This window comes from Pleurodeles waltl, chromosome 5 (assembly GCF_031143425.1).
Source record: "Pleurodeles waltl isolate 20211129_DDA chromosome 5, aPleWal1.hap1.20221129, whole genome shotgun sequence".
NCBI lineage: Eukaryota > Metazoa > Chordata > Amphibia > Caudata > Salamandridae > Pleurodeles > Pleurodeles waltl.
In genome coordinates, this window is record NC_090444.1 from 520,817,506 (window position 1) to 520,844,854 (window position 27,349).

The 27,349-nt window shown below is 46.7% G+C and overlaps 1 protein-coding gene across 5 annotated transcripts in view; it reads right to left on the reverse strand.

Moving 5' to 3' along the window:
- Nucleotides 1–27,349, reverse strand: part of RALGAPA2 (Ral GTPase activating protein catalytic subunit alpha 2) — a 1,651,508-nt gene that overhangs the window by 1,185,186 nt on the left and 438,973 nt on the right. For all 5 annotated transcript variants that reach the window (XM_069234346.1, XM_069234347.1, XM_069234343.1 and 2 more), the window contains exon 6: nucleotides 25,894–26,077. In XM_069234346.1, the coding sequence (XP_069090447.1) occupies nucleotides 25,894–26,077 (184 nt within the window). The remainder of the gene's footprint in view (nucleotides 1–25,893; nucleotides 26,078–27,349) is intronic.

The window sequence follows — 27,349 nt, forward strand, 5'->3', positions numbered from 1 at the left end:
ATCTACGAGCTGACGTCTCCTCGCTGGGAGAAAGAGTGTCAGGTATGGAGGACAATGAGATTGCCCAGAGAGAGGAGATCGAGCAACTGCAACAGGAAATTTTGCGGCTTCGGGAGCAGCAGGAACTCCTCCAGATGGCGTCTGAGGACCTAGAAAATCGCTCGAGAAGGCATAATATTCGGATCCGAGGAGCTCCAACTGGGGCGGAGTGTGGAGATATTAGAGAGTTTGTCCAGACGCTGTTCTGCTCCATCTTAGGTCCAGAGGACACCGAGGAGATCATCCTGTATCGGGCCCACAGGGTGGGTCGGCTGGGAGGAGACAATGCGCGCCCTCCAGGTATCTTGGTATGCCTGCACAACTTTATGACAAAAGAAAATATCCTGCAGAAAACACGCAACCTCCCTCAGGTTCAATTTAGAAGATACAAGCTGCAGCTGTTTCAGGACCTCTCGGTGCAGACCTTGCAGAGAAGGAGAGAATTCAAGCCTATCACGGAACATCTTCGAGCACACTCTACCCCTTACACTTGGGGTCATCCTTTTCATCTTGTGTTCCGATGGGAGGAACATCTGCGTCAGGTGAAGTCATTGCAGGAGGCATGCCGGATTCTCGGTTTGGAGGAGTCTGAGCCGCGTGGGGAAGTTGCTCCCGAGGGTCGCCCGAGATGGTGGCGGAAAGAGAAGAGAAGGAGGTGCCCGGGACCGTCTACGACCGAACAGGCGCTGGAGAGACCATCTGTGTTGAACAGTTTGGTGGCGGGCCGAGCGCCTAGATGTACACTACGGCCGGGGTCTCCTCTGGGGTTTGGGGTTGTTTGAGAGCGATGTAGGGCGCCGGGGTGGGGTCTGGGTGGGGGGAAATGCATTTGCTGCCGTCGGACACTCACCGCATGCGCTCTAGGTGGTTCCGCAGGCAGTTCTGGTCTTCTGCTCCCACGAAGCATGCTGGGGTCGGGATTCTGATTTCTAGGACTTTCCCTGGGGATGTGGTTGCGAAGGTACACGAGGTGAAGGGCAGGTTCCTGGCCATTAGACTTCGCATAGAGTCTTTTCATTTCACAATTGCTACTTTATATGCCCCTAATGAGAGGCAGGAAGCATTTATGAGACAGGCAATATCTCCCATGCTAGCCTCACCGGATAGAGCACTGTTGGTAGGAGGAGACTTCAATTTGGTTATGGACAATGAGTTGGACCGTTCTGGTCAGCGTGTGGGGCAGACAGGGGCTTTGACTCCGGCGGGACGGCAGTGGCTGGTGGACTGTGATTTCGAGGACATCTGGAGGAGGGTGCACCCCACTTTGCGAGATTGCTCATTCTATTCGGCGTCCTCTAAGAAGTATACACAAATAGATTTTTTACTTGGCCTCCTCGGAGTTTGACGCCCGAGTTAAGGAATGTACGATCGAGCCTCGGGCCTTGTCGCATCATGCTCCGGTCACTCTGGTGGTCCGTATGGATGGGGGTCCTAGACGAGTCTCTAGTTGGCGCTTTAGAGATGCTATTTTGCAGTCTTAGTTAGGGGAAGAGTCGTTGCGGCGAGCTATCCTTGACTATCTGAGACAGAATGATGACAGACAGACTGGGGTGGAAGTGCTCTGGGAGGCGCTGAAGACTGTTGTCCGGGGGGAAGTGATGTCTCTTTTGGCTAAAGAGAACAAAACTTGGAGGGAGCTCAGGGTGGTCTTGGAGCGGAAAGTTTCGCCCCTGGAGCAGGCTCATAAACGCACGGGTGCCCCCAGGCTCTGGAGAGAACTGGAGAGGGAGCGCCTGCAGCTGAAGAAGCTTGATTGGGACTGGGCGGAGTATGCGATGGCTCAGCTTAAACACAAATATTACGTAGGAGGGGATTGATGTGGGAAAGTGCTTGCTCACAAGCTGAGGGCCCAACGATCGGCCAATGCTGTAAAGATGGTGCGTTCCCCCTCGGGGGGGGGGAGAGAGGGGCCAGGACAGACCGGCAGATAGCTGAGGTGTTCGCAGATTTCTATAGCAACCTATATGCTGCCGAGGCGGGGTAGTGGGGCAGAGCCGTCCTTCTATTTAGCAGACTGTAACCTGCTGCGTGAGCAAGACGCTGATTCGCTTGACCAGCCTTTTCAAATAGAGGAGGTAATCGCAGCGATTTCGTTCCTTTCCGTCGGCAAGGCACCAGGCCCGGATGGTTTCACAGCACTATTCTATAAGACATTTTGTATAGAGCTGGCCCCACTATTAGTCAGGCTCTTTAATTGCTTTCTGTCCACCGGGACCCTAACATCTAGCATGTTGGAAGCGACAATTACAGTCATCCATAAGGCGGGGAAGGACCCCGAGGAATGTAGCTCGTATCGGCCCATCTCGCTTTTAAATAATGATGCGAAGCTACTCACGGGCATTCTGGCGCAGCGTCTTAACCCCTTGATGCCCGGGCTCATCGACCCAGACCAGTCGGGCTTTATCCCCCATAGACGGTGTGGAGACAACATGAAGAGGCTCTTGCATCTGGTGGACAAAACTAATAGGTCCGGTAGAGAGACTCTCCTCCTTTCCATAGACGCGGAGAAAGCCTTCGACCGAGTGCATTGGCCCTACCTTTTCCGGGTGCTGGAGCGCTTCGGTTTCAGCCCAGCGTTCCAGACCTGCTTTCAATGTATTTATAGCGCTACGAGAGCGGCAGTCCGAGTGAATGGGACGTCGTCCGTCCTCCCCTTTCCGGATTGGGAGGGGGACGAGGCGGGGGTGCCCGCTTTCCCCGCTATTATTTGCACTGTACATGGAGCCCTTTGCTCAACGTCTCCGGGATGATGCCCAGATCCCTGGCATTCGCTTTGGGGGAGACCATCATCGGGTCAGTCTATACGCTGATGACGTGATCCTTACGTTGGCGGACCCTATGGTATCCTTGCCGATACTTATGCAGGCATTCGACGAGTTTAGCAGGGTGTCAGGGTTCAAAGTTAACATGCAGAAATCTCAAGTCTTGGGCCTGTCAATTGCGCCGGAGCACGAGCAAGCCCTGCGGGCGCGATACCCCTTTATATGGTCCTCGTCACATGTGCCTTATTTGGGGATTGCTCTGGCCACATCAGTGGCTAGAACCTGTAGCATTAATTATGCCTCCCTTTGAATGATTTGGAGAACTGGAGTAAGCAAGGCCTCTCCTGGTTTGGGAGGGTTTCTGCGATCAAGATGACTGTTTTGCAGCGCATTCTCCATTTCTTTCAGACGCTTCCCCTGACCCCTCCGCCGCGTACTATTGGGACACTTCAGTCAGCGATTTTGAAATTCATATGGGGGGGTAAGCCAGTGCGGCTGCGGCGGGGTGTGTTGTACCGCTTTAAGAATGCCGGTGACCTCGCGGTCCCATGTCTACTGAGATATTTCCAGGTGGCTCAGCTCCGCTTCCTATTGGAGTGGAGTCGGCCGCTCTCAGAAAAGCATTGGTATTTCATGGATCAGGCGGTTGCGGGGTCTCATAACTGGAGGGAACCGTGGCTTCGGCCTAGTCATAGAGCGCAGGGACTTCACTCTTCGCCGGTTACGGGAGCCACCTTCAGGGTATGGGATGCAGTGGCGGTGAAGAAGTGCTTGACGTCCTTTCCCTCCCTGATGTCCCCGATTTGCAGGAATCCCGACTTTGCCCCAGGGCTGCAGGTGGAGAGTTTTAGGCGCTCGCTCAAGGGGGGCTGCAAAAGGGTGGGCTGTCTATTTGATGAGAATGGGATTATGGACTTTGACCGGTTCAGGGAGGCTTATGGGCTGGCAGAGGCGGATAGGATGGTGTACTATCAAGTGCAACACTGGGCTCTTAGACCAGAGATTAGGCCATTGGTATCCAGGCCACTGACCCCATTCGAGAAATGGCTTATGGGAAAGAAGGATGACAAAGGGATAATATCGGAATTGTACAGACTCCTCCAGGTAGGGGCACACCCCATTAAATCCAAGTGACAGCGACATTGGGAGGCTGAGCTGGGGAGGGAGTTAACAGAAGAGGAGTGGGAGAGTATTTTCTTTAGATCCCATCATGCAGCGTATCATGCGTCGGGGTCGGAGACGGCCTACAAGCTGGCTACGTATTGGTATTACACTCCGGCTGGGGTGCACGCATGGGACCCCGCCAAGTCAGATCTCTGCTGGAGAGGTTGTGGCAGCACAGGCACACTTACTCACCTTCTATGGCACTGCCCCAAGTTACACAAGTTTTGGAAAGGGATTTTGGACGATGTCGACAGGGTGTTTGTGATGGAGATTCCTAGGTTTCCCTCATATGTCATACTGGGCTTACCTAACCCCCTCACCTTTCCTCTCCGCTCTCGTAGAGGCCGACAGATGGCATTGGCCCTTGATGCAGCCTAGCAGGTCATTCTAGCTCATTGGGGTACGGATAGGATCCCAACATACGCCTCCTGGCTCCACAGGCTCTGGTTCATTTTAGCAATGGAGAAACTGTCTTTAGTTGCAGCTCGGAGGGTGGAAGAGATGAGGGATATTTGGAAACCGTTCATACAGATCCTTTCTACGGAATTTAATGAGCTGACTTGCCCTGTCTATCTGAGGGTGTTGAGGATGCTGGAGGACGCTGGTTGATGGGGGTCTGCCCGGGTGGCAGGGTTGTGCGCCGAGGGGTTCAGGAGAATTGGCAGTGGGTGGGGGGCAGAACTTGCGGCTCTGATGGGCGTGATGAGGGGAAGCACAGTTACGTTATTGTCTTATGTTGAATGTATTCTCTTTGTACCGGGCATCCTGTGTATAGTCTGGCAGCTTTCATTAGATGTTGGGGCATGGCCCGTTGAGAATGGGGCTTGGAGACATGGGGCTGTGTCTCACTGTGTCGATGAGACTCCTTTTATTGTTTATGTGTTACAAGTGGTTTCCCCCATAATTGTTCTGCTGCCCGACTCAGTACGCAGGCAATGGGCTTTGTGTTTGCACATAAATGTTATAAACCAATAAACAGATTTGAACCCAAGTACACTGGTTTCAAATGTTATATATGTGGTAACAGTAAACATTTGGGAAATGCAAAATCATGTCCCGCTGTTGATAAAATATACATGAAATGCAGGACAGAGGGATATTTTGCTAAAGTATGTAAGAGTACCAAAAGTTGATAATCTAAACAGTCAGTATTAATGCTAATGACATTTGGATTGAAACTTCAGAGCCAAGTGATGAAAGTGTAGTATTTTGCATGGATGACATGGAATGTAAGGAAGATCAATTAATGCAAGTTGATGGTGTGTTGTTTAAACGTTCATATTGGAATAGGAGATGTATCCTCAAACATGAAGGCAGACTCGGGTTCACCTTGTACCTTAAATGGGACAGATGATTGGAAACATTACAAAACAATTAAGTTGAGGCAATCAAAAGTTAAGCCTGTAGCTTATGGGGGAAACCTAAAGAGGTAAACTTGATACTGAAGTAACTTTCAAGGAAAACAAAACATCTGCCACTGTGTATGTTGCAGTGTATGGATTATCATTGTAAGGATGGATAGAACAAACAAATCTTGGCATTATTTTGGACTCTAACAATTCTGAACAAGTGCTTCTTAAGAAGTATGCATGGGTGTATGGGCTTTGCAAGCACCAGAGTCAGAAGTGAGGTTTCCCAAAATGTTTATTGATGTGGTTGGTATATTGAAGAGTTTCAAACACAAAATACACCTGAAAGCTGGTGTTGAGTATTTAGGCCACACATTGAACGAAGTATGGAGCTGAAGTAAAATTTGGTGAAAATCATTGTGGAAGCTCCTGTTCCTAAAAGCAAGTATCAATAAAGATACTTCATAGGGTTGATGGAATTGAATTCTAGGTTCAATACTATGTGTGCAGAGAAAACTTGACTATAAGAAGTTTACTTAAGAAAGGAGAAACGTTTGTGTGGAGTGAGAGGTGTATGCAGGAATCTAAGACGATCAAAGAGTGCATTGCTAAGACTATACCTTTAAAACCATTTGATACCATGGATTCTAGTATTGCTGTAACGGATGCCAGCCAATACAGACTTGATGCAGTGTTGCTACAAAGAAGAGACAATAGAGAAAAAGTAGTTGCTTTAACAAGTCATAGCCTCAGAGGTGCAGAAGCTTCATACTTGGTAGTGGAGTGGGAAGCTTTAGCATGCTGGTGGGGGGATGAATCATTTCAGGCATCACTCATGGGAGTCGGAGTTTGTAATTCGCATGGACCATAACCATTGGTTGATCTTTTTATCACCAAAAGTGAAAGGTAAGCTACTCCTATGAGAGCAAAATGGCAATCAGGTTTTTAGGTTGGCACTTTTACACTGGAAATATGTAACACTTGATAATGAAAATGTCACTTACCCAGTGTACATCTGTTCATGGCATTGGTCGCTGCAGATTCACATGTTGTGCACAGTCCGCCATCTGGTGTTGGGTCGGAGTGTTACAAGTTGTTTTTCTTCGAAGAAGTCTTTCGAGTCACGAGACCGAGGGACTCCTCCTCTTTGCTTCCATTGCGCATGGGCGTAGGCTCCATCTTAGATTGTTTTCCCTGCAGAGGGTGAGGTAGTAGTTGTGTGTGTTAGTAATAGTGCCCATGCAATGGAATGAATAAGTATGTACAAATTAAGGTTAAGTAATATATATATATACAAATGTACAGTTGTTGAAGATAACTTCCGACGGCTACAGGCTCCCGGGGAGGCGGGTGGGCACATGTGAATCTGCAGCGACCAATGCCACGAACAGATGTACACTGGGTAAGTGACATTTTCAGTTCGATGGCATCTGTTGCTGCAGATACACATGTTGTGCATAGACTAGCAAGCAGTTATCTCCCCAAAAGCGGTGGCTCAGCCTGTAGGAGTGGAAGTAGTCTGAAACAAAGTTCTCAGTACGGCTTGACCTACTGTGGCATGTTCTGCGGATAGCACGTCTACACAGTAGTGTTTAGTAAATGTGTGAGGCGTGGACCATGTGGCTGCCTTACATATTTCGTGCATTGGAATATTTCCTAGGAATGCCATGGTAGCGCCTTTTTTCCTGGTTGAGTGTGCCCTTGGTGTAATGGGCAGTTGTCTCTGCTTTAAGATAGCAGGTTTGGATGCATTTAACTATCCATCTGGCTATACCTTGTTTTGATATTGGGTTTCCTGTATGAGGTTTTTGAAATGCAATAAACAGTTGCTTTGTTTTCCTAACCTCCTTTGTTCTGTCGATGTAGTACATTAGTGCTCTTTTGACATCTAATGTATGTAGTGCCCTTTCAGCTACTGAGTCTGGCTGTGGGAAGAACACTGGTAACTCTACCGTTTGATTTAAGTGGAACGGTGAAATAACCTTTGGTAGGAATTTAGGATTGGTTCTTAGTACAACCTTATTTTTGTGTATTTGGATAAAAGGTTCTTGTATTGTAAATGCCTGAATTTCACTTACTCTTCTTAGAGATGTGATGGCAATGAGAAATGCAACTTTCCAGGTTAAGAATTGTATTTCACAAGAATGCATGGGTTCAAAAGGTGGCCCCATGAGTCTTGTCAAGACGATGTTAAGGTTCCACGAAGGAACTGGTGGTGTTCTTGGTGGTATTATTCTTCTTAGGCCCTCCATAAATGCTTTAATGACGGGTATCCTAAACAGTGAAGTTGAATGAGTAATCTGCAGATATTGCTGCAAGGTGTATTTTTATGGAAGAGAAGGCTAGATTTGACTTTTGTAAGTGTAGTAAGTATCCCACTACATCTTTTGGGGATGCGTGTAATGGATGAACTTGATTATTATGGCAGTAGCAAACAAACCTTTTCCATTTGCTTGCATAGCAGTGTCTAGTGGATGGCCTTCTAGCTTGTTTTATGACTTCCATACATTCTTGAGTGAGGTTTAAATGTCCGAATTCTAGGATTTCAGGAGCCAGATTGCTAGATTGAGCGATGCTGGGTTTGGATGCCTGATCTGCTGTTTGTGTTGTGTTAACAGATCTGGCCTGTTGGGTAACTTGACGTGTGGTACTACTGACAGGTCTAGTAGTGTTGTGTACCAAGGTTGTCTTGCCCATGTTGGAGCTATTAATATGAGTTTGAGTTTGTTTTGACTCAATTTGTTTACTAGATATGGAAGGAAAGGGAGAGGGGGAAAAGCGTATGCAAATATCCCTGACCAGTTCATCCATAGGGCATTGCCTTGAGACTGTCTGTGTGGGTACCTGGATGCGAAGTCTCGGCATTTTGCGTTCTCCTTTGTGGCAAATAGGTCTATTTGCGGTGTACCCCAAATTTTGAAGTAAGTGTTTAGGATTTGGGGGTGAATCTCCCATTCGTGGACCTGTTGGTCATCTCGAGAGAGATTGTCTGCTAGTTGATTTTGGATCCCTGGAATAAACTGTGCTATTAGGCGAATGTGGTTGTGAATTGCCCATTGCCATATCTTTTGTGCTAGGAGACATAGCTGTGTCGAGTGTGTTCCCCCTTGCTTGTTTAGGTAATACATTGTTGTCATGTTGTCTGTTTTGACAAGAAGGTATTTGTGGTTTAGGATGGGTTGAAATGCTTTTAGCGCCAGGAATACTGCTAGTAATTCGAGGTGATTTATATGCAGTTTTGTTTGATGTACGTCCCATTGTCCTTGGATGCTGTGGTGATCGACGTGTGCTCCCCACCCTGTCATGGAAGCATCTGTTGTTATTACGTATTGTGGCACTGGATCTTGGAACGGCCACCCTTTGTTTAAATTTGTACTGTTCCACCATAGAAGCGAGATGTATGTTTGGCGGTCTATCAACACCAGATCTAGAAGGTGACCCTGTGCATGTGACCATTGTGATGCTAGGCACTGTTGTAAGGGCCTCATGTGCAGTCTTGCGTTTGGGACAATGGCTATGCATGAGGACATCATGCCTAGGAGTTTTAAAACCACTTTTGCCTGTATTTTTAGTGTTGGATACATGGCCTGTATGACCTTGTGAAAATGTTGAACCCTTTGTGGACTCGGAGTGGCTAATCCTTTTGTTGTGTTGATTACCGCTCCTAAGTAGTGCTGTATTTTGCACGGCACAATGTTTGATTTTGTGTAGTTGAGAGAGAACCCGAGTTTGTAGAGGGTTTGTATGACATACTCTGTGTGTTGTGAACACTTTGTTAGCGAGTTGGTCTTGATTAGCCAATCGTTTAGATACGGGAATACGTGTATTTGCTGCCTTCTGATGTGTGCGGCTACTACTGCTAGGCATTTGGTAAACACCCTTGGTGCGGTTGTTATACCGAACGGTAAGACTTTGAATTGATAGTGTATTCCCTTGAATACAAACCTTAGGTATTTCCTGTGCGAAGGATGTATCGGTATGTGGAAATACGCGTCTTTGAGATCTAAGGTTGTCATGTAATCTTGTTGCTTTAGCAGTGGTAACACTTCTTGTAGCGTGACCATGTGAAAGTGGTCTGATTTGATGTAGGTGTTTAGTATTCTGAGATCTAAGATTGGCCTCAGTGTTTTGTCCTTTTTGGGTATTAGAAAATACAGTGAATAGACTCCTGTGTTTATTTCTGTACATGGTACCAGTTCTATTGCTTCTTTTTGCAGTAGTGCTTGAACTTCTATTTCTAGAAGGTCTAAATGCTGTTTTGACATTTTTTGTGTTTTGGGTGGGATATTTGGAGGGATCTGTAGAAATTCTATGCAATAACCATGTTGAATAATTGCTAAGACCCAAGTGTCTGTTGTTATATTCTCCCATGATTGATAAAACTGACTTAGTCTTCCCCCCACTGGTGTTATGTGGAGGGGTTGAGTGTCCTGTAAGTCACTGTTTGGTTGTTGGGGTTTTGGGGCTTTGAAATTTCCCCCGGTTTCTCGGGTATTGTCCTCCTCTGTACTGGCCCCGAAAACCTCCCCTTTGGTACTGTCCCTGGTAGGTAGACGGTGTTGATTGTGAGGTGCTGGCTTGTGTGGCCTGACCCCGAAACCCTCCTCTGAATGTTGTTTTACGGAAGGTGCCGAAAGTGCCTCTGCTCTGCGGGGAGTAGAGCGCGCCCATGGCCTTGGCTGTGTCAGTGTCCTTTTTCAGCTTCTCAATCGCCGTGTTAACCTCTGGTCCGAACAATTGTTGTTCGTTGAACGGCATATTGAGTACTGCTTGCTGTATTTCTGGCTTAAAGCCAGATGTGCGCAACCATGCGTGCCTTCTGATGGTAACTGCAGTGTTTATTGTTCTTGCAGCTGTGTCCGCTGCATCCATAGAGGAGCGTATTTGGTTATTGGAGATGTTTTGTCCCTCCTCAACCACTTGTTTTGCCCGCTTCTGAAATTCCTTGGGTAGATGCTCGATGAGATGCTGCATCTCATCCCAATGGGCTCTGTCATAGCGCGCTAGGAGCGCCTGAGAGTTGGCGATGCGCCACTGGCTGGCAGCTTGTACAGCGACTCTTTTCCCAGCTGCGTCGAATTTTCGGCTTTCCTTATCCGGGGGTGGTGCATCGCCCGATGTGTGTGAATTGGCTCGTTTGCGAGCTGCTCCTACCACGACTGAGTCTGGTGGCAGTTGAGAGGTGATAAAAGCAGGGTCTGTGGGAGGTGCTTTATATTTCTTTTCTACCCTTGGAGTGATTGCTCTACTCTTGACGGGGTCTTTGAAGATTTGCTTTGCGTGCCTTAGCATTCCCGGAAGCATAGGCAGGCTTTGGTAGTTGCTATGGGTGGAGGAGAGGGTGTTAAAAAGGAAATCATCCTCGACAGGTTCTGTGTGTAACGACACGTTGTGGAATTCTGCTGCCCTAGCTACCACCTGCGCATACGCTGGTGATGGCTTGGTAGGGTATGACTCTGGGCTATTGTCTGACACTGGTGCGTCGTATAGGTCCCAAGCATCTTGGTCATCTTGGCTCATGGTGGTGTGAGCCGGTGAATGTGACGGAGTTTGTGCCGGTGATATTTGAGTTACAGGTGGAGGAGAGGGTGGCGGAGTTGCTTTCTTTGCCACCTTTGCTTGTGGTGTTAGTTGTTCAGTTTGGAACTCTAGTCTCCTTTTTCTCTTGATTGGTGGAAGAGTGCTAATCTTCCCCGTTCCACTCTGGATGAAGATCCTCTTTTGTGTATGGTCTACATCAGTAGTCTGTAGCTCCTCTTCAAACCTGTGTTTACGCATTTGAGAGGACAATGAATGTTCCTCTGAATATGAGCCGGTAGTGGTTTCGGTTGCTGATTGTTTTGGCACCGAAACTGTGTCCTTTTTTGTTTTCGGCTCCGAGGCGAATCTCTTCTTTTTCGGAGTCGAGCCTTCTCGGCGTCGATCATCCTCGGTGCCGCTGTCTCTGCGTCGAGCAGCGTCGGCTCCACCTTCTCGGCGTCGATCTTTTTCGGCAACACTTTCTCGGTCCCGAGAATGTTGCGTGCCTGTGTCTCGACCCGAGTCGGACGATCTGGGCACCGGTTCGGCCTTTTTCGGTGCCGATAGACGGTCACCTTTATGGGTTGAGCCATGGCCAGTTGGCAGTGGCGTCCCCTGGGCCTTGTCTATTTTCTTGTGCTGTGTGCTTTTCGACGTCTTACTCACAGTTTCGTCGACGTCGAATTCATCTGAGTCCGTTTCATGGATGGAGAAGGCTTCCTCCTCTTCTCCTTGTTCCTCGAACTCTCTGTGTTCTGTCGGCGTGGACGCCATCTGTAGTCTTCTGGCTCGACGGTCACGGAGCGTTTTTCGGGACCGGAACGCACGACAGCCCTCACAAGTTTCTTCCTTGTGCTCGGGTGACAGGCACAAGTTACAGACCAAATGTTGGTCCGTATATGGATATTTATTGTGGCATTTAGGACAGAATCGGAACGGGGTCCGTTCCATCGGTGTCGATGTTACACGCGGTCGGGCCGACCAGGCCCCGACGGGGGATCGAAATTACCCCGAAGGGCTACCGGAGCTCTTCACGATTCGGTGTCGATTCTAACTATCCCGATCCCAAGCGAAACAATACCGACGTAATTTTTCGAAGTTTTGACTATCTTTCCGTCCCGAAACCCGGAGCGAAAAGGAACACGTCCGAACCCGAGGGCGGAAAAAAAACAATCTAAGATGGAGCCGACGCCCATGCGCAATGGAAGCAAAGAGGAGGAGTCCCTCAGTCTCGTGACTCGAAAGACTTCTTCGAAGAAAAACAACTTGTAACACTCCGACCCAACACCAGATGGCGGACTGTGCACAACATGTGTATCTGCAGCAACAGATGCCATCGAACACAAAAATTGTACGTTGCCTTCGTGGACCTTTGTTCCGCATTTGATATGGTCCCTAGAGGGAAACTATGGGATGTTCTATATAAAATAGGTATCCCAACAAACACAATTCACCTCTTACAATGGCTACATGAGGGCACATACGCTCAGATGAAGTGGGGTAATCAGGGCGAATTGACAGATCATAATTCTATTGAACGGGGGGGTTCGTCAAGGGTGTGTTTTGGCACCAACCTTATTTACTTTCTATATAAATAAGGTGGTACAAGCTGTGGCTCACTGCCAAAACGATGCCCCCTCTTTGAATGAGCAAAAAATCCCTATACTGCTTTTTGCAGATGATTCTCTGCTTATCTCCAAGACCCGAATGGTTCTCAAGAACCTTGTGGATAAGTTCACAACCTTCTGTACTGACCATGGGTTGGAACTAAATGCTAGTAAAACCAAATTAATGGTACTTAGCCCTCGATCAGTCAAGAGATGTGCTATTACTTTAGCTGGGGCAACTCTGGGGGAAGTAAGCTCAATAGATTACCTGGGTGTGAGGATTTATAATAAACTGATCTGAGATGAACAGATTAACAAGAGTGTGTCTCTTCTTCAACATAGATCTGGGATATTATGCGCTTTTATAAGAGCATAACTACAAAAGCGGTTTCCCCGGCTATAAAGATTTATTTAGCTAAAGCACAGAATGCTGCTATTTATGGCGCTGAAAGTGTAGGGCTCTTGTAAGACTTTTAAATTAGCGGTGGGTAAGAACAATTTTGCTAGAGCATTACTTGCGTGCCCAAGCAGCACCCCCTTGATCCCTATCTTTTTAGATCTTCGTTTTAATCATATCTCTGATATGATAGCTTTAAAACCATTACTCATTTAGGTAGGAATTTGGACGACCCCCCCAGCTTGTTGTTTATAGGGACTCTCTTCTTGATCATTTAAAAAGACCTCATGTAAAATCAATCCCATGGTTTAGGCATGTTTTTGAGTGGTTTTGTATCCTGGGACTCGGGAACTATTGGGAGAATCCACAGGATTTAGAGAAGGCCCCTAAACTGTCTTTGAAAAAAGTATATTGGTCCTATGTTAGGAACAATTACCTTCTTGGCTCATCGCATGGACGATTGACCAATACTTTTCTTGGTCTTAAATGGTATCCTGAGTTTGAGCCTTTTTTAGATCTCATCCCTAATATTTTGAGGAAGAGCTTGTATGTTCGCTTTCGTTATGGGTGTTTACCACTACTGTCTTATGTTAATAGTCGGAGGTCATCGCCAACACTTAGACTATGTCCATGCTGTAAAACTGCTTTGGAAACCAGTTGAACATTTTGGGGGTCATTCCGACCCTGGCGGCCGGCGGTATGTTGGCGGTAACACCGCCAACAGGCTGGCGGTGTTCCGCCAGCAATTCTGACCGTGGCGGAAAAGCCACGTTCATACCGCCGGCCCCTCCACTTTCCCGCCAGGCTTCCGCCTGGTGGGCATAATCCCCAGGGCAGCGGTGCAAGCACCGCTGCCCTGGGGATTATGAGTCCCTGACCGCCAGCCTGTCCGTGGCGGTAAACACCGCCATTGAAAGGCTGGCGGTAAGAGGACTGGGGTGCCCCTGCACTGCCCATGCACTTGGCATGGGCAGTGCAGGGGCCCCCAGGCATAGCCCCATCGCGCATTTCACTGCCCGAATTTCGGGCAGTGAAATGCGCAATGGGTGCTACGCACCCGCTGCACATCAACATTGCTTCCGGCTCTATTACGAGCCGGCGGCAATGTTGATGTGCCATTTCCGCTGGGCCAGCGGAAATGTCGGAATAGGGAGGCATGAATACCGCCGGCAATGGCGGTATTCTGTCTCCCCCGGCCTCGGCGGTCTGGAGAAAAGACTGCCGAGGTCGGAATGACCAACTTTATGTTCTTCTGTACAGCGTATACCCTTCCCCGTAGAAAGTGGCTTCGCCCAGTTTGTCAGATGTTGGGCTTTAGGCAATTTGTTCAGCCCTTAGGATCTTAAAGAGCAACACTTCTGTTATTCTGATCCATACAGTTATTAAGTTTCTTGAGACTGCATGGTATATACGAATTCATTTTTTTTAAATTGTTGTAGTTTACAATTAGGCCGCTTTGGGATATGCACTGACAGATTTTATTGGTTTTATTGTTTAATAATGAATGATGTTCTTATTGCTTGCTATTTTTTTTTATTGAATATGTAATTATATGAACTATGTTTTTTCTTTTTTGCTTTGATGGTTTACGACCAAATAAAGCTTGTGTTATATATAAAGTGGCAATTTAGATTCCTAGGTATATTTCAGGAATTAAGAACATTATGGCTGATCGCTTTTCAAAGTTACCATTTGACTCTCTGGAACAAGATGAAAACATTGAGAATGACGACAATAGTAGTACATGAACTCTCAGATATTACTTAGTGTGCTATTTCAAAACAGGAATGGGAAGAGGCACTTGAACAAGATGTGAGGCTGAAGCAGGTTATAGAGTATATGTGTAATGGCTGGCCTAAATCTAAAATTGCAGATGCGGTGGGTGGATGTATTCCACCACACAGCCTCAGAACTAACAGTGATAATTGGTGTGCTGTATCGTGGGGACAATTTGGTAGTCCTAGAGTCCATGAGGATGAATGTTGTGGAGCTAGCTCATAAGATGCATACTGGAATGAGGGCAATGAAAAGGAGGGTTAGAGATATGTTTTGGCAGCCAGGACTGGACAGAGCTTTTGTGGGCCATTTGCACAAATCCCAATGCTGACACCAAGATATTACCGGCAAATGATAACTTCATGTTCACTGTCAACAATGCCTGTATCTTTATCAGCTGATATAAGGAGTTCTTCAAGGAGAACCTCCATGCCTGTTAAACTGAAGGATTAACTATTAACAGTGTCAATGTTTCTAAATAAAAAAATATATGTTGTTTGATTATAGGAGGAAGATATGTTTGGTTTAGCTTTTGGTTGTAGGGATTATGATGTATGAGATACTGGAATGTGATGTGATTCTAGGAATGTTTAACTTTGGGACTGGAGTGGCAGTTGGAGTGGTCCTGCTTGCCTGCCAGTCATGTACCTTGGAGCTCAACAAAGAAGATTTTTCTCCTTACAGTGGTAAATGAGCATCTTTTCACATTTGACTGTATTGAAAGGTATGAGTGAGCATACGTTGTGTCTGCTCAGTAATTGAAAGCATGAAGAAGGTGACTATGTTTGTGGTAAAGGCATCGTTTTCATGAATTGGGGCAGGGGTGGAAGGAGTGAAAAAGTTTCTGGACAAAGGGGAGATTTTCAGAGTCCAGGTAAAAGAGCATAATAAGTAATTAAGAAGGGAGCAGTACTGAGATATGAGTTTTATATGAATTGAGTCGTTCTGCAGTCTGAAATACGAGAATGAAGATGGGTGTAAATGTGGACTTATTTGTAGCATTGTAGCAATATTCATTAAAGTCATGAACAACAGGTTACAAATGGGGTCTCTAGTTGGCAGTCAGCTTACACTCTTGGCTAAGTAGGGATGCTCACTCTAGTCAGGGTAAGGGAATAACATTCCTAAGATAACCCCTGCTCACCCCCTTGGTAGCTTGGCAAGAGCAGTCAGGCTTATCTCAGAGGCAATGTGTTAAGTATTTGTAACCAAACACAGTAACACAGTGAAAGCATCCCAAATGAGCACCACACCAGTTTAGACAAATAGCCAATATTTATCTAAGTAAAACAAGACCAAAGCAACAGAAATCCAACATGCACAAGCAAAGATATGAATTTTAATAGATTAAATCCCAATAGAAGCACTTAGAAACACAATAGCTCCAACTGGGGCTGGTGTTGTGACGGAGTTGTTCCCAACAGTCCGACACCACTCGTGGCACTGGTCATGGAGTCCCACGGACTCCAGGTACAGTACCTTAGAAACGAGACAGAGTCAAAGACATGGTACGGAATCGAGGTGGTTAGGTGTTGCTGGAGTGACCCGTACTGCTATCCAGAAGGAGAGGCATTAGTTCCTTACTACTAAGTAGGGGGGGTGAGGCATCGGTTCATTATGGAGGCAGCAGAGGTGAGGCTGCGTCGGCGGTGAGGCATCGGTTCCTTACGATTTTGTGGGCTCAATGAGTCCAGCTGGTCAGGACGAGGCGACTTTGCAGTGCTGCAGCAACACCACAGGGCCAAAGGCACCACGGCGGAGCTGGGTGTCACGGACGTCAGTGACACAGCACTCAGGACTCACAATGTTGCGGGACTTCAGAGGTGCTGTGGCAGCTTCGGGCCTGCGGAGTCAGTTGCGGTCATCGCACTTCAGAGAGGACCACTGCTTCGGGGGCAGGCAGAAGAGTCGAGTAGCGGTGCCAGTTCTGGAGTCATTGGGAGTCGGTGTGCCAGGTTCTTCTTGTTTTTCTGCCAAACGTCATTGCTAAGGGCCAAACTGCAATAGCAGGTCTGAGACATGTTTACAGGGCTACTCATGTGGGTGACACAATCAGTGCTGCATTTGATTTAGCAGCATTTGACTTACAGTCCCTGGGAACACATGGTGCACTAAACTAGGGACTTAATAGTAAATCAAATATGCCAATCATGGATAACCAATCATAATCACAATTCACACATGGAGCACTTGCACTTTAGAACTGGTGAGTAGTACACCAGTAAAAATGAATTCCAGCACACAGTTAAAAGTATAGGCTGCAGAGGCAAAAAGACAGGGGAAACCACACCAAGGATGCCAGGTCTAACAGGTCTTCCCCCCTCCAAGTTGAGAGTAGAGAGAACTAAACAATGTCATGGGAGTTCTCATCACTAAGGTTTCCCCAAGCCAAAATGGTGTCAATCTAGGGTTGTAAGGGTGCCACCTGGTGGCGTAGTATACCACCAACCCCTGCCCTATCTGGCACTTACTGGCCTTAATAGTGAGGCCTGTCTTCTGCAGGGCCTACAACACTTCCCCGAGGTGACCCCCTCCCACCCACACAGCTGGAGCTGAACACTGCATGTCATCCAGGTAGGTGGTGCTGAAATCCTTCAACCCAGCCAAGAACTAGTTGACCAGCCTCTGAAAGGTGGCAGGTGTGTTTGTCAACCCAAAGGGCATGACCGGGAACTGGTAGTCCCCCTCTGGCGTTGAAAACGCTGACCTCTCTTTGGCCCCATCAGTCAAGGCAATCTGCCAGCACCCAGACATTAGTCAAACGTACTGAAGAACATGGCTGGTCCTAGCTAATCTATGAGCTCATCAGCTCTGGTCATGGGGTGCACTTCAGTCTTAGTGACGGTGTTGAGCCCACAGCAGTACACACAGAACCTAAGTTCAGCGGTGGCACCTGGAGCAGCAACCTTGGGACCAAGGACTGCTGGAGAACTGAATCATCCCTAACGCTAGCATCTTGGAGACTTCTTCCTTGATGCTGGCTTTGACCTTGTCAGTCACCCTGTAGATTTTGTTTCACAGATAGACTATCCACATCGTGAGTGCAAAAATGGGTGACTCCTGGGGTCAAGGAAAACAGAGAGGCAAACTGTTCTAGCAACTGGCAACAGTTTCTCTACTGTTCCAAGGTCAGTGTTGGGGAGAGGTTCACACCCTCCACAATCCCATACTGCTCTTAGACAGGAAGTCAGGAAGAGGTTCACTCTCCTCATCCATTCCATCACCTGTTGCAAAGAGCATTGTCAGTTCAGACCTCTCAAAATGTGGTTTGAGGCTGTTCATAGGTAGGACCCTCAAAGGGTTCTTTGGAGTCTGCAAGTTCACCAAGTAGGTGGCATTACTTTTGCGCACCACCACCTCAAAAGGCACAGTCCTATTTGTCCTGTACAGCCCCAGGCTCCACTAGAGCCATGACCCACACTTTCTTGTCAGGATGAATATAAACCAGAGTGGCATTCTGGTCATACCATTGTGTATCCTCCTGGCTTGCTTCCAGGTTTGCCTGAATGAGCTTCCTGAAGCACACAGTCTGGTTTCTGAAGGCCATCACGTAGCTAAATATGTCCTGGAAAGGCCTACTGGGAGATTTCCCCCAGCCTTCTTTCACAAGGCTAAGAGGTACTCTTATAGGGTACCCATACAGCAGCTCAAAGGGGCTAAAGCCAAGTCCCTTCTGCAATACCTCCCTGTAGGCAAAGAGAAGGCATGGCAAGAGGATGTCCCACTTACGCCTCATGGAGTCTGACAGATCCATAATCATGCCTTTCAGGGTACGGTTGAACCTTTCAACCAACCCATTTCCTTGGGAATGGTAAGGAGTGGTTAACTTGTAGGTCACCCACACTCCTTCCAAAGAGACTTCATTTATGTGGATATGAAGTTTTTACCAAGGTTGGATAGCACCTCCTTGGAGAACCCCATGCAGGAAAAGATACCCATCAATGCCCGGTCCACTACGGGTGCCATCACTGACTTCAAAGGGATAGCCTCGAGGTACTGGTTTGCATGGTCCACCAAGACCAGGATGTACCTGTTGCTCATGGCTGTCTTGGGGTCCGGAGGCCCCACAATGTTGATCCCCACCTGTCCTAAGAGGTGCTCACAACGGGGAATGGTTAGAGGGGAGCACTGCATCTCCCCCCACTCTTGCCACTTTCCTGGCAAGTCTGGATAGACCTACAATGCACATCAGAGTGTCTTCGCATTTGGGGCCAGTAAAAGTGAGTGACAATCCTCGCAAATTTTTTGTCTTGCCCTAAATGTCCTGCCAAAGGCACATAATGATCCGGACCCAGAAGGAAGGCTCAGAAGCGCTCGGGTACCACCTGCACTTGGGCTGCCCCAAGCTCAGCAACCTCAGGCTCACTATACAGGAGACCATTCTCCCAGTAGATTCAATGTGATCCAGACTCCCTGCCAGCCGCCTGGTCTGCAGCCTGCTGCTGCACACCCTCAAGAGAAGGGCAAGTCTTCTGTTCCTCGCAGAACTCCTACCAGGTGGGGGCCACCTTTGTGCTGCCAATGAGTCAGCTGAGGCACATCCCCCACTTCGGTTACCTGCTACCCGGTAGGTACTGGGGCACCCCCCCGCCAGGTTCAGACTCCTTCCAGACCGTTGGAACTTCTAGGGTGGGTTTCCTGTACCCTTGGCTCCTCCTCTTCCTGGCAGGCACCTGGGCCACTCTTTCAAGCTCCAGGTCCTCCTGATCATCTTTACTGGCTGCCAAAGACCTAGTGGTCACACATACCCACTCAGGCAGAACCACCATCTCTATGTGTGACCCGCGTTTCACATCACACCAAGGGGAATCCTCCAGATCGTTATCTAGCAGACAATCAACAGGCATGGTTGGACTCACACCTCAAGGAACCTAAGACTCTTTCCCCTTCCCATTCAAAGGGAACCTGTGCCACCTTGTACTGGCACTCAGAGTTTTCCACAGCAACTACTTGCTGAGACACATTGGGGACCACCTGTTCTTCAGACACCAAGTGACACCTGAGAGTAGTCACCCTGGCCCCTGTGTCTCTCAAAGCTTCCACCCTCTGTTCATTGATGGTCACCCACTGCCTGCTCTTCCTAGTGTTCTCAGGCAAGAGGGTCCTCTGGACCATCTCACTGTCCACTAGCGAGACGAGAGTCATCTCCGATGTCTCCCACTCTTCTCCTGGAAGCAACTCCTCCCCAAGTGCTACACTGACCAACCCCTGTGACTGTGGACCAGTGGGTGCCCGTGTTCACTTGGGGCACCACCCTCACGTGATCCTCCTGATCACATGCATAACACTTCGGGGATTTTTCTCTGCAGGTTTCGCAGTAGAGATCCAAGGCTTCTTCTCACTTGGGGGACAGCAATCATTACCTTGAGAACTAGTTTGGAGTCCTTTAGAGAACTCCACCCCCTATTTTGATGGGACCCTGCCCACCCTTGGTGGAGTCTCACCCATACCTCTTGTTTGCCCTGGTACTCTTCGAGTGGTCAGCTTGCTGTCAATCAGATGCTGGAGCAGCTCTGGAAAACAAAGACTATACAAGTGCTCCCATGCAACCAAATTGTAGAGCCGATCATAAACTGTTACCTTGCTGCCCTTCACCCAATCCCCCCCGTGCTCTGCAAAAAGAACCAATAGATTCTAACCAAGTTTGTGAATCCGACTTCTTGTAGGACCTAAACTTTTCCTTGTAGTGCTCTGTGGTGCGACCATACATGATGAGGAGGGCATCCTTCAGGGTATAGTAGGTCAGCCCCTGGGGATCCCTCTACATCAAACTGCTTCCACAAAACTGCCCCCCAGTGTACCTCAGGGACCCATTCATGTGGATAGCTGACTCATACCCCTTAAACCACAAGTGTATGTTATCCTCCCTTTTATAAACCTTCACTAAATCTTTAGGAGTGTGCACCCTCCTCTCAGACTGCCCTAGAATTATGCTGCCACCATTCATGCTGGGTTCGGCCTGCTTGGCCTTCAGGACCATTTCTCTCATACTCAAATTGTGAGCCAAAAGCAATTTCCTTTCCTCCAGAGCACAGGTCCTTTCCCGCTCTTGCTGCTCCAGTTCAAACTGTTTGCTTTCTGCTTCCAACCAGAGCGTCTCAATTTTCAGTGCATGCTCTCTGTCCTATTTGCCCTCCAGGTCCGCTGGGGACAAACCTCTGGATGACACACTGCTGCCACTCCTGGAGGATACTCTCCCTACAGGCAGATCCTGAACACCGAAGTCCCCTTGTTGGTTCTGTACCTCCATATCCTCGTTCTCCCCAGCTTCTCTTGCTGACCACCAGGCCCTCAACACCTTTTACAGCTCCTCTTTCCTAGAGGAACTCTTCACAGGGCAATTAAGATCCTTGCAGAAGTGTTTCAGTCGAGGCATCGTGAGTGATTTCAACTTCTCAATCTCAAACACAACCTCTGCAACTTCACTTGCTGGTTCACCAGACAGACATGATTCGTGGACAACTCCAGAGGTTGTCAAAAACAGAAAAAGATCAAAAAGCGGGGTGCAGTTGTGTTATGGTCTGCTTTATGCAGCAGTGAACACCAATCATTGTATGCCAGGTACAAACACAAGTCATATCCTCACCTGTGATCACCATTGTTAGAAATGGGGTCGCTAGTTACACCCTGTCCAAGTAGGGACTCTCACTCTAGTCAGGGTAAGGGGGCCACAATCCTAAGAAAACCCCTGCTCATCCCCCTGGTACCTTGGCATGAGAAGTTAAGCTTATCTCAGAGGCAAAGTGTTAAGTAATAGTACTAATAATAGAGTGGGTGCACTCGCCAGGACGACATGGCAGTTTGAAACTGCACACACAGGGCTACTCATGTGGGCGACACAAGCTGCAAGCCCACTAGTAGCATTTGATTTGCAGGCCTAGGGCACAAACAGTGCACTATACTAGAGACTTACTAGTAAGTCAAGTAGGCCAATAATGGATAACCAATCATTATCACCATTTTCACAGGGAGGACTTGCACTTTAGCACTGATCAGTAGTGGTAAAGTACACAGAGTACCAAAACCAGCAAAAAAGAAATCCAGCACAGTCAAAAATACAGGGGGCAGAGGCAAAAAGACAGGGGCAAGCACGCCAAGGATGCCAGGTCTTAACACAATAGAATATATCCACAATGAAACAATGGACCCTGGTATAATATATATATCAGTAGGAAGGGTGAATAGTCTAACATGTCCATAAGTTGTTCAGCACCCCCCAAAAGCCAATCACAGAAACGATTTTCAGAATGTTAGACTGATAGCAAAGAAACCATTCACAAAACTACATAGCTGCACAAATAATATGACCTGCTGTCTAAATGTTTAAGCAATTACAAAAAATGCAGTTTAATAGGCTGACATTATAAGACTTAACAGAAGTCCTTCTACCCCTGTAGGACTCAGGCAACTTCCACTACCCATGTGCCTTGTGCTGAGAGCTCCGTCAGAGTCAGTTATTTGTATGGCTCGAGTGAGTGGGATCCTGGGATGCACTGGGTGTTTTCATACCATTTTTCCATAGAAATTTGTCACAGAGTTGTCTTTATTTTCCTTTAACTCACCATTTGCATCTCACAAGCAGGTAAAACTTGCTAAATCTTTTTCTGCAGCCTAAGACCTCCACATGTGTGTAGGGTATCTGCCTTCCTCTCACTACAAGAAAGATTGTGACTTAAAAAAAAAACTAGCAAACATTTACCTAAAGAAGGAATTAGACTCTGAGGCACACTGAAGATCTGAGGGCAAAGTAGAATAAATGACCTAAAAATCCCCCCACCGAACACAGTTTTTACTGGGATGGTGCCAATAATCCCAAAGGACTCCCACAGTCGAAGGTCCAGAAAGAGAAGGTCAGAAAGAGTGACAAGTCTGAAAAAATGACATTGTCTTTCTCAGTGTCAATGGTCCTCATTGGTGTTGAAAGCCTCAACCTGCTACATGCTCACTGGAGAAGACCGGTCGACATCAACCACAAAAAACGATTTTAAGTCTTTGACATCATGGCACTGAATGGTCTCTCCCTCGTGGTCAAATCATTTCTGGCACCTCTTGACATCCTGTAGATCGATGTCAATCAAGGTTTTTCGATACTGACACTCCTGCCTGAACTACCTAAGAGGCAAAGACTATCACCAGCTACAGAGCTAGCTCTGGAGCCATTGGGCTGCCTCACTGTCATTATGACTGAGGACCCATTGCAGAATCCCACTCTGACCTGTTAAAATGCCTCTGCCTTCAACAATAGCGTGACAACTATTGTTAATGTCACCTATTCGAAAAATGGCAGTGCTGCTATGACATTCTGCTGTTAGCCATTCTCTGCCACAAACTGCTCTCTTTTTTTTTTTCTTAAAAGAGGCTAGTTCTCCGTACACACACAGAGGCGACCAAAGTGACAGACCATCAGTATAACCTTCATAGTCAATTTTAGGTGATGGGGATTTGAAATCTTCATACATGCCTACATCATAATCAAGTGCTCCAAAAAGTGTCTCTCCGGTGAATAACATAACCCAACCACCTTTCCATACATTCTATCAAGAGGAGCAGGAATGATGCAGAAGATTTGGTTATCACTGGAGTAGAGGTGACATGCAACCAAAATAAAGAGATGATGTCACTGATGGTGTGGTTTATAGTGAGAAAACAAGATGGTCCCCACGGCAGGAGGGTAGGTGTTGATATCTTGAGACTCAAGTAACTGAGTAAGAATAGTCAGAGGTAAGAGATACACCAACAGTATGCCATACCAGTGATGCAGAGCAAATCTAGAGTAGGATGGTTAATGGTGTTGAAAGCAACACCTAGGTACAAAAGTATACGGATGGAAGAAAGTCAGTTTTGATGGGAAGTACAGATGAAAATAGTTCTGTGAGATAATGTTGTTTCTATGGATGGTGCAGAAACCTGATTGCAGAGGATTGAATAGATTGTTTGAGGAAAGGAAGTGTGGGAGGATGGAAGACCAATTGTTACAGTATCATGGAGGAAAACGGAAGCAGAAATACTGGGTGATACTTGGAGTGAGACAAAGGATCAACAGCAGATTTGAAAGTCATAAGATATGTGCCAGGTGTGAGATAATAATTGAAGAGAGAGGACAAGTACAACACTAGTCATGACAGAAAGAGAGTTAGTGATGTTTAAGTTAAATAGTCGCAAAATGGGCTGCATGGGTCATCTACCTGGGTTATTGGAATGAGCTTCACTGGGGGTCTTGTGAGAAGGTAAATGACTGAGACTGAGGGATGGTGTGCGTGTAAAGGGCAGGTGATGGCAGACCAGTATGTTTTGAAGACACAGGAGTCCTAACAGTAGTGGATTTGGAGAAGATCTGTGTGTCAAAGTCCAAAGCTAATAAGAATAGGTCTGATAAATGAGCATGCAGGAGATAGCAGATTGCTGATTTTATGTGCAAGTCGTTGACTTTGAGGCTAGAGTGAAGTAAGAAGGATTTGAATAAAATATAGCATATTCTGTGGTGCTGGAAAGCAAGCAACGTTGATTTCTTCCAAAAGGGTTGCATAGAACTTGTCCCTGTGCCATTTACATACAACTGCTATCATTTAGGTTTTGAATGCAAGGAGAAATCCATGGTTCTGAGCATAGCATAGAGAGCAAGAAAGTGTATAGTTGTTAGTGGAGTGGAGTGAAGTTGTTGTGAATCTGAGGCCAGAATCTTGGGAGAGAAGCCTTCGGAGTGCTTCTTCTTGAAGACCAAGGTGTTAGCTGGGGAGGAATTGCTGGAAGAATATTGACTTGTATGTACATCAAGTTATGATCAGATGGAGAAGGGTTGATTGGGGGGTAGCAGTGGGGTAGTGTGCTAGACATTTTATGAGAGATAAGTTTCATTCTGCCACACTTGCAATTTATTTAGTATTTTGTACAGCTGTACAGAGGGATCTCAACACAGGCTGGCAGTGTTGAAAAAACATTTCATGATCGACACGGAGGTTTGATTCAGAGCTCAGGTGGTAAGTCTACATTTCTGGATTGAGTGAGGTGGTCTCAGAAAAAGTCATGGTTGATATGCTAATTCTGTCCTGGGTCTAAGGTTGACAGCAGAACTTCAAAAAAACAGATCTACTTTTAGCTATTAATTGGCTGGTGCCTACGTGGAAAAACTGAACAAATAGAGACTATATAAGATTGGCATGGCCATCTAGCCATCCCACCCAACACTCTGCACAAACTGGTCGTCAGCTCTCATCTTTCCATCATAGTCTCTGTTCTAAATGTACTTGAACTCTGTCGAAGATTTTGACTACTCAATGCTACTAAATGGTGGATGGCAGCTGTATGCATTTACTACCATTTCCTACTATTTCTATAACATTTCCTGTCACATTCAAACAGCCACTCTGGCTCAAAATAAGGTTTTCTTCTAGAAGTACACTTAAAACCACTTAAAATGCCTGCCTGTCATAAACATTCATACACTAGAAGTGACAGTATCCTAGCTTCTGAAGCAGCCGACCATGCTCTTTTCCACTCTGAGGCCCATACATACAAATGTCCTTCCATCTTCCTTGGTGGTGTTTCTGGTCCCTAATTTCAATAATCTTCCACCAAATAACACTTCAGCTAAAGAGCACATTCTTCCTCCTAGCCCCATCTGTTATAGATGTTGCTTATGACTCACCTTTCAGTATAGATGGCCCATCGTTATTAGATCAGTTGCTTCCCTCAGTCTGAATCTGTTTACCACAAGAACTCACACAGCGCACCACTCATTACTCTCCTGTAGTTCTGACAAGCAGGTAGCCATGTCCTAGACGCTAGACTTTCAGCTCTCCAGTATTCCAATACTAGGTAGACACTGAGGCACAAAAGGAAGGAGGTAATAAAGGGATGTGGCTTGATGAATCTCTGCAGGGAAAAAGCATCACACATTTGAACAAGGAACTGTCATGTTATCACTAGGTTTAGACTGTGGGAAAATGGTGACTGTACATGTGTTTCTGTACTGGTCAAGAGTCTTTCACCAACAGAATGACAGCCTGGCTTAAGCCAACCATACACTTGACAATTAGGTCTAGCCCTGCACCACAATAGTTGCCTTTCCATGGCACAAGTATAGAATGGAACATTCGGCCTTCAATCAGATATGTAGCTGCGATCAAAAGCAAGAACTAGGAACCGTATTCCCATATTCTTGCACAACAGAAGGCCACGGACAAATGTTTAATGAACAGCCTGCTGCTGCGAGTAGATGACTGCACTGAACAAAGCTGCACTCCAAAAGCGGAAGTCATGTTTATGTCTGCGGCACTTACCATCTGTAAAATTACAAGGGGGGCTAATAAGGTTATCGAGTGTACAGGGCCCTTTTATTGTTATCGACGGAACAGCAGGAAATCCAGGCACGAGACAGGCATATATTAACACCTGTTCTTCTCCGCAGTTCGTCTGAAGTGCTTGAAGCCAAAGAAGAAACAGCCGCATTCCTTCACATCTTATCTGAAAACACACAAGTAACGTATCAAACAATGTTCTGCTGAAAGATACAAAACCACAGTGATATTATTATATATTTGTATCAAAGCGAGGCAACAGAAATGTTCTCGCAAGTGCTTTGTGTAACGCTCACAAACTCGAAATATGCGTTATGTCAGCAATGAAGGTACAGGGTAAAAAGAGATGAGGGATGATTCAACGGTTCGGCGTACGCCAAGAAGTTGTGGGCACAGCAATACCTCGCATGATACATGCAGCTAGGACTGAGGCCTCAGGCTGTGTTAGTCTCTACAGTGGGAACAGGTCGCCGGACCTCCTCATCATGTGACCCTTAATCGCAGAAGCACAGGCAATGTTCCCCAGCAACATCAAAGACGGGGAGCTACAGAAGGAACGCATCACCAGAATTACCGTGTATGACGGAGTACTAATGGGGCCCTCTGTACTCTTTTTGGTGACTGCCCCTTCGTTGTTATCCTTCTGTGCTCACTCTCTAGCTTAATTCTGCCCACAACCTAGGAACACCTTCCATAACATTTAACAGAAAAACGCAATTTCTCGCACAATTTTACAATAAAATGATTAGATTTACATCTGAGGACAACTTTCCTTCTCCCTACAACTTCTCTTGACTTAATTCTTCAATCTAGGCATCTCCTTACACTTTGCACTAAGAACATCACTCACATGAAAGTTAGGCTCTTCACACATTGTCTTCAGAACAATCTCCTTGCCTGGGGTGGACTAGTGAATGTGGTAGCAGACTTGTTCCTGCAGGACATTACTTACACAGCCAGTGATTATGACTCTCTTGCCTGGCAGTGATATGACAAAAGGGAGTCCAATTCATAAACAGCTAAGAAGGTGAAAGACCATCAACCTCCAGTCCCAGGGTCAAACAGCAAGTCACAGCCACGTCGTTGTTTCAGATTTATTTGCTTCGGACAAAAACATCCAGCGTTAGTGGTGAACTGTTGGATTCCATGGAGAATACAAGTCACTAAGGCAAAAAATATCCGTAACAATGTTTTTTTACTAACAGCGTCACTAAAACTGTTACTCTATAAATGTCCGGCAGCACAAGCAGACTTTTCTTGAAGGAGATTTATTTTAATTTAAGCTTCTTTGGCACCAAGGGTCATTAATATTCGAAACTTTAAAAAAAAAAAAGAGAGAATCCTTAATGCACACCTCAGCTTTCTCCAAACAGGGGCAGCTAAACAAGTATGAATTTGTTTGATGGTCCTCTGATGGGCAATTACTTTAGTAGGGAGG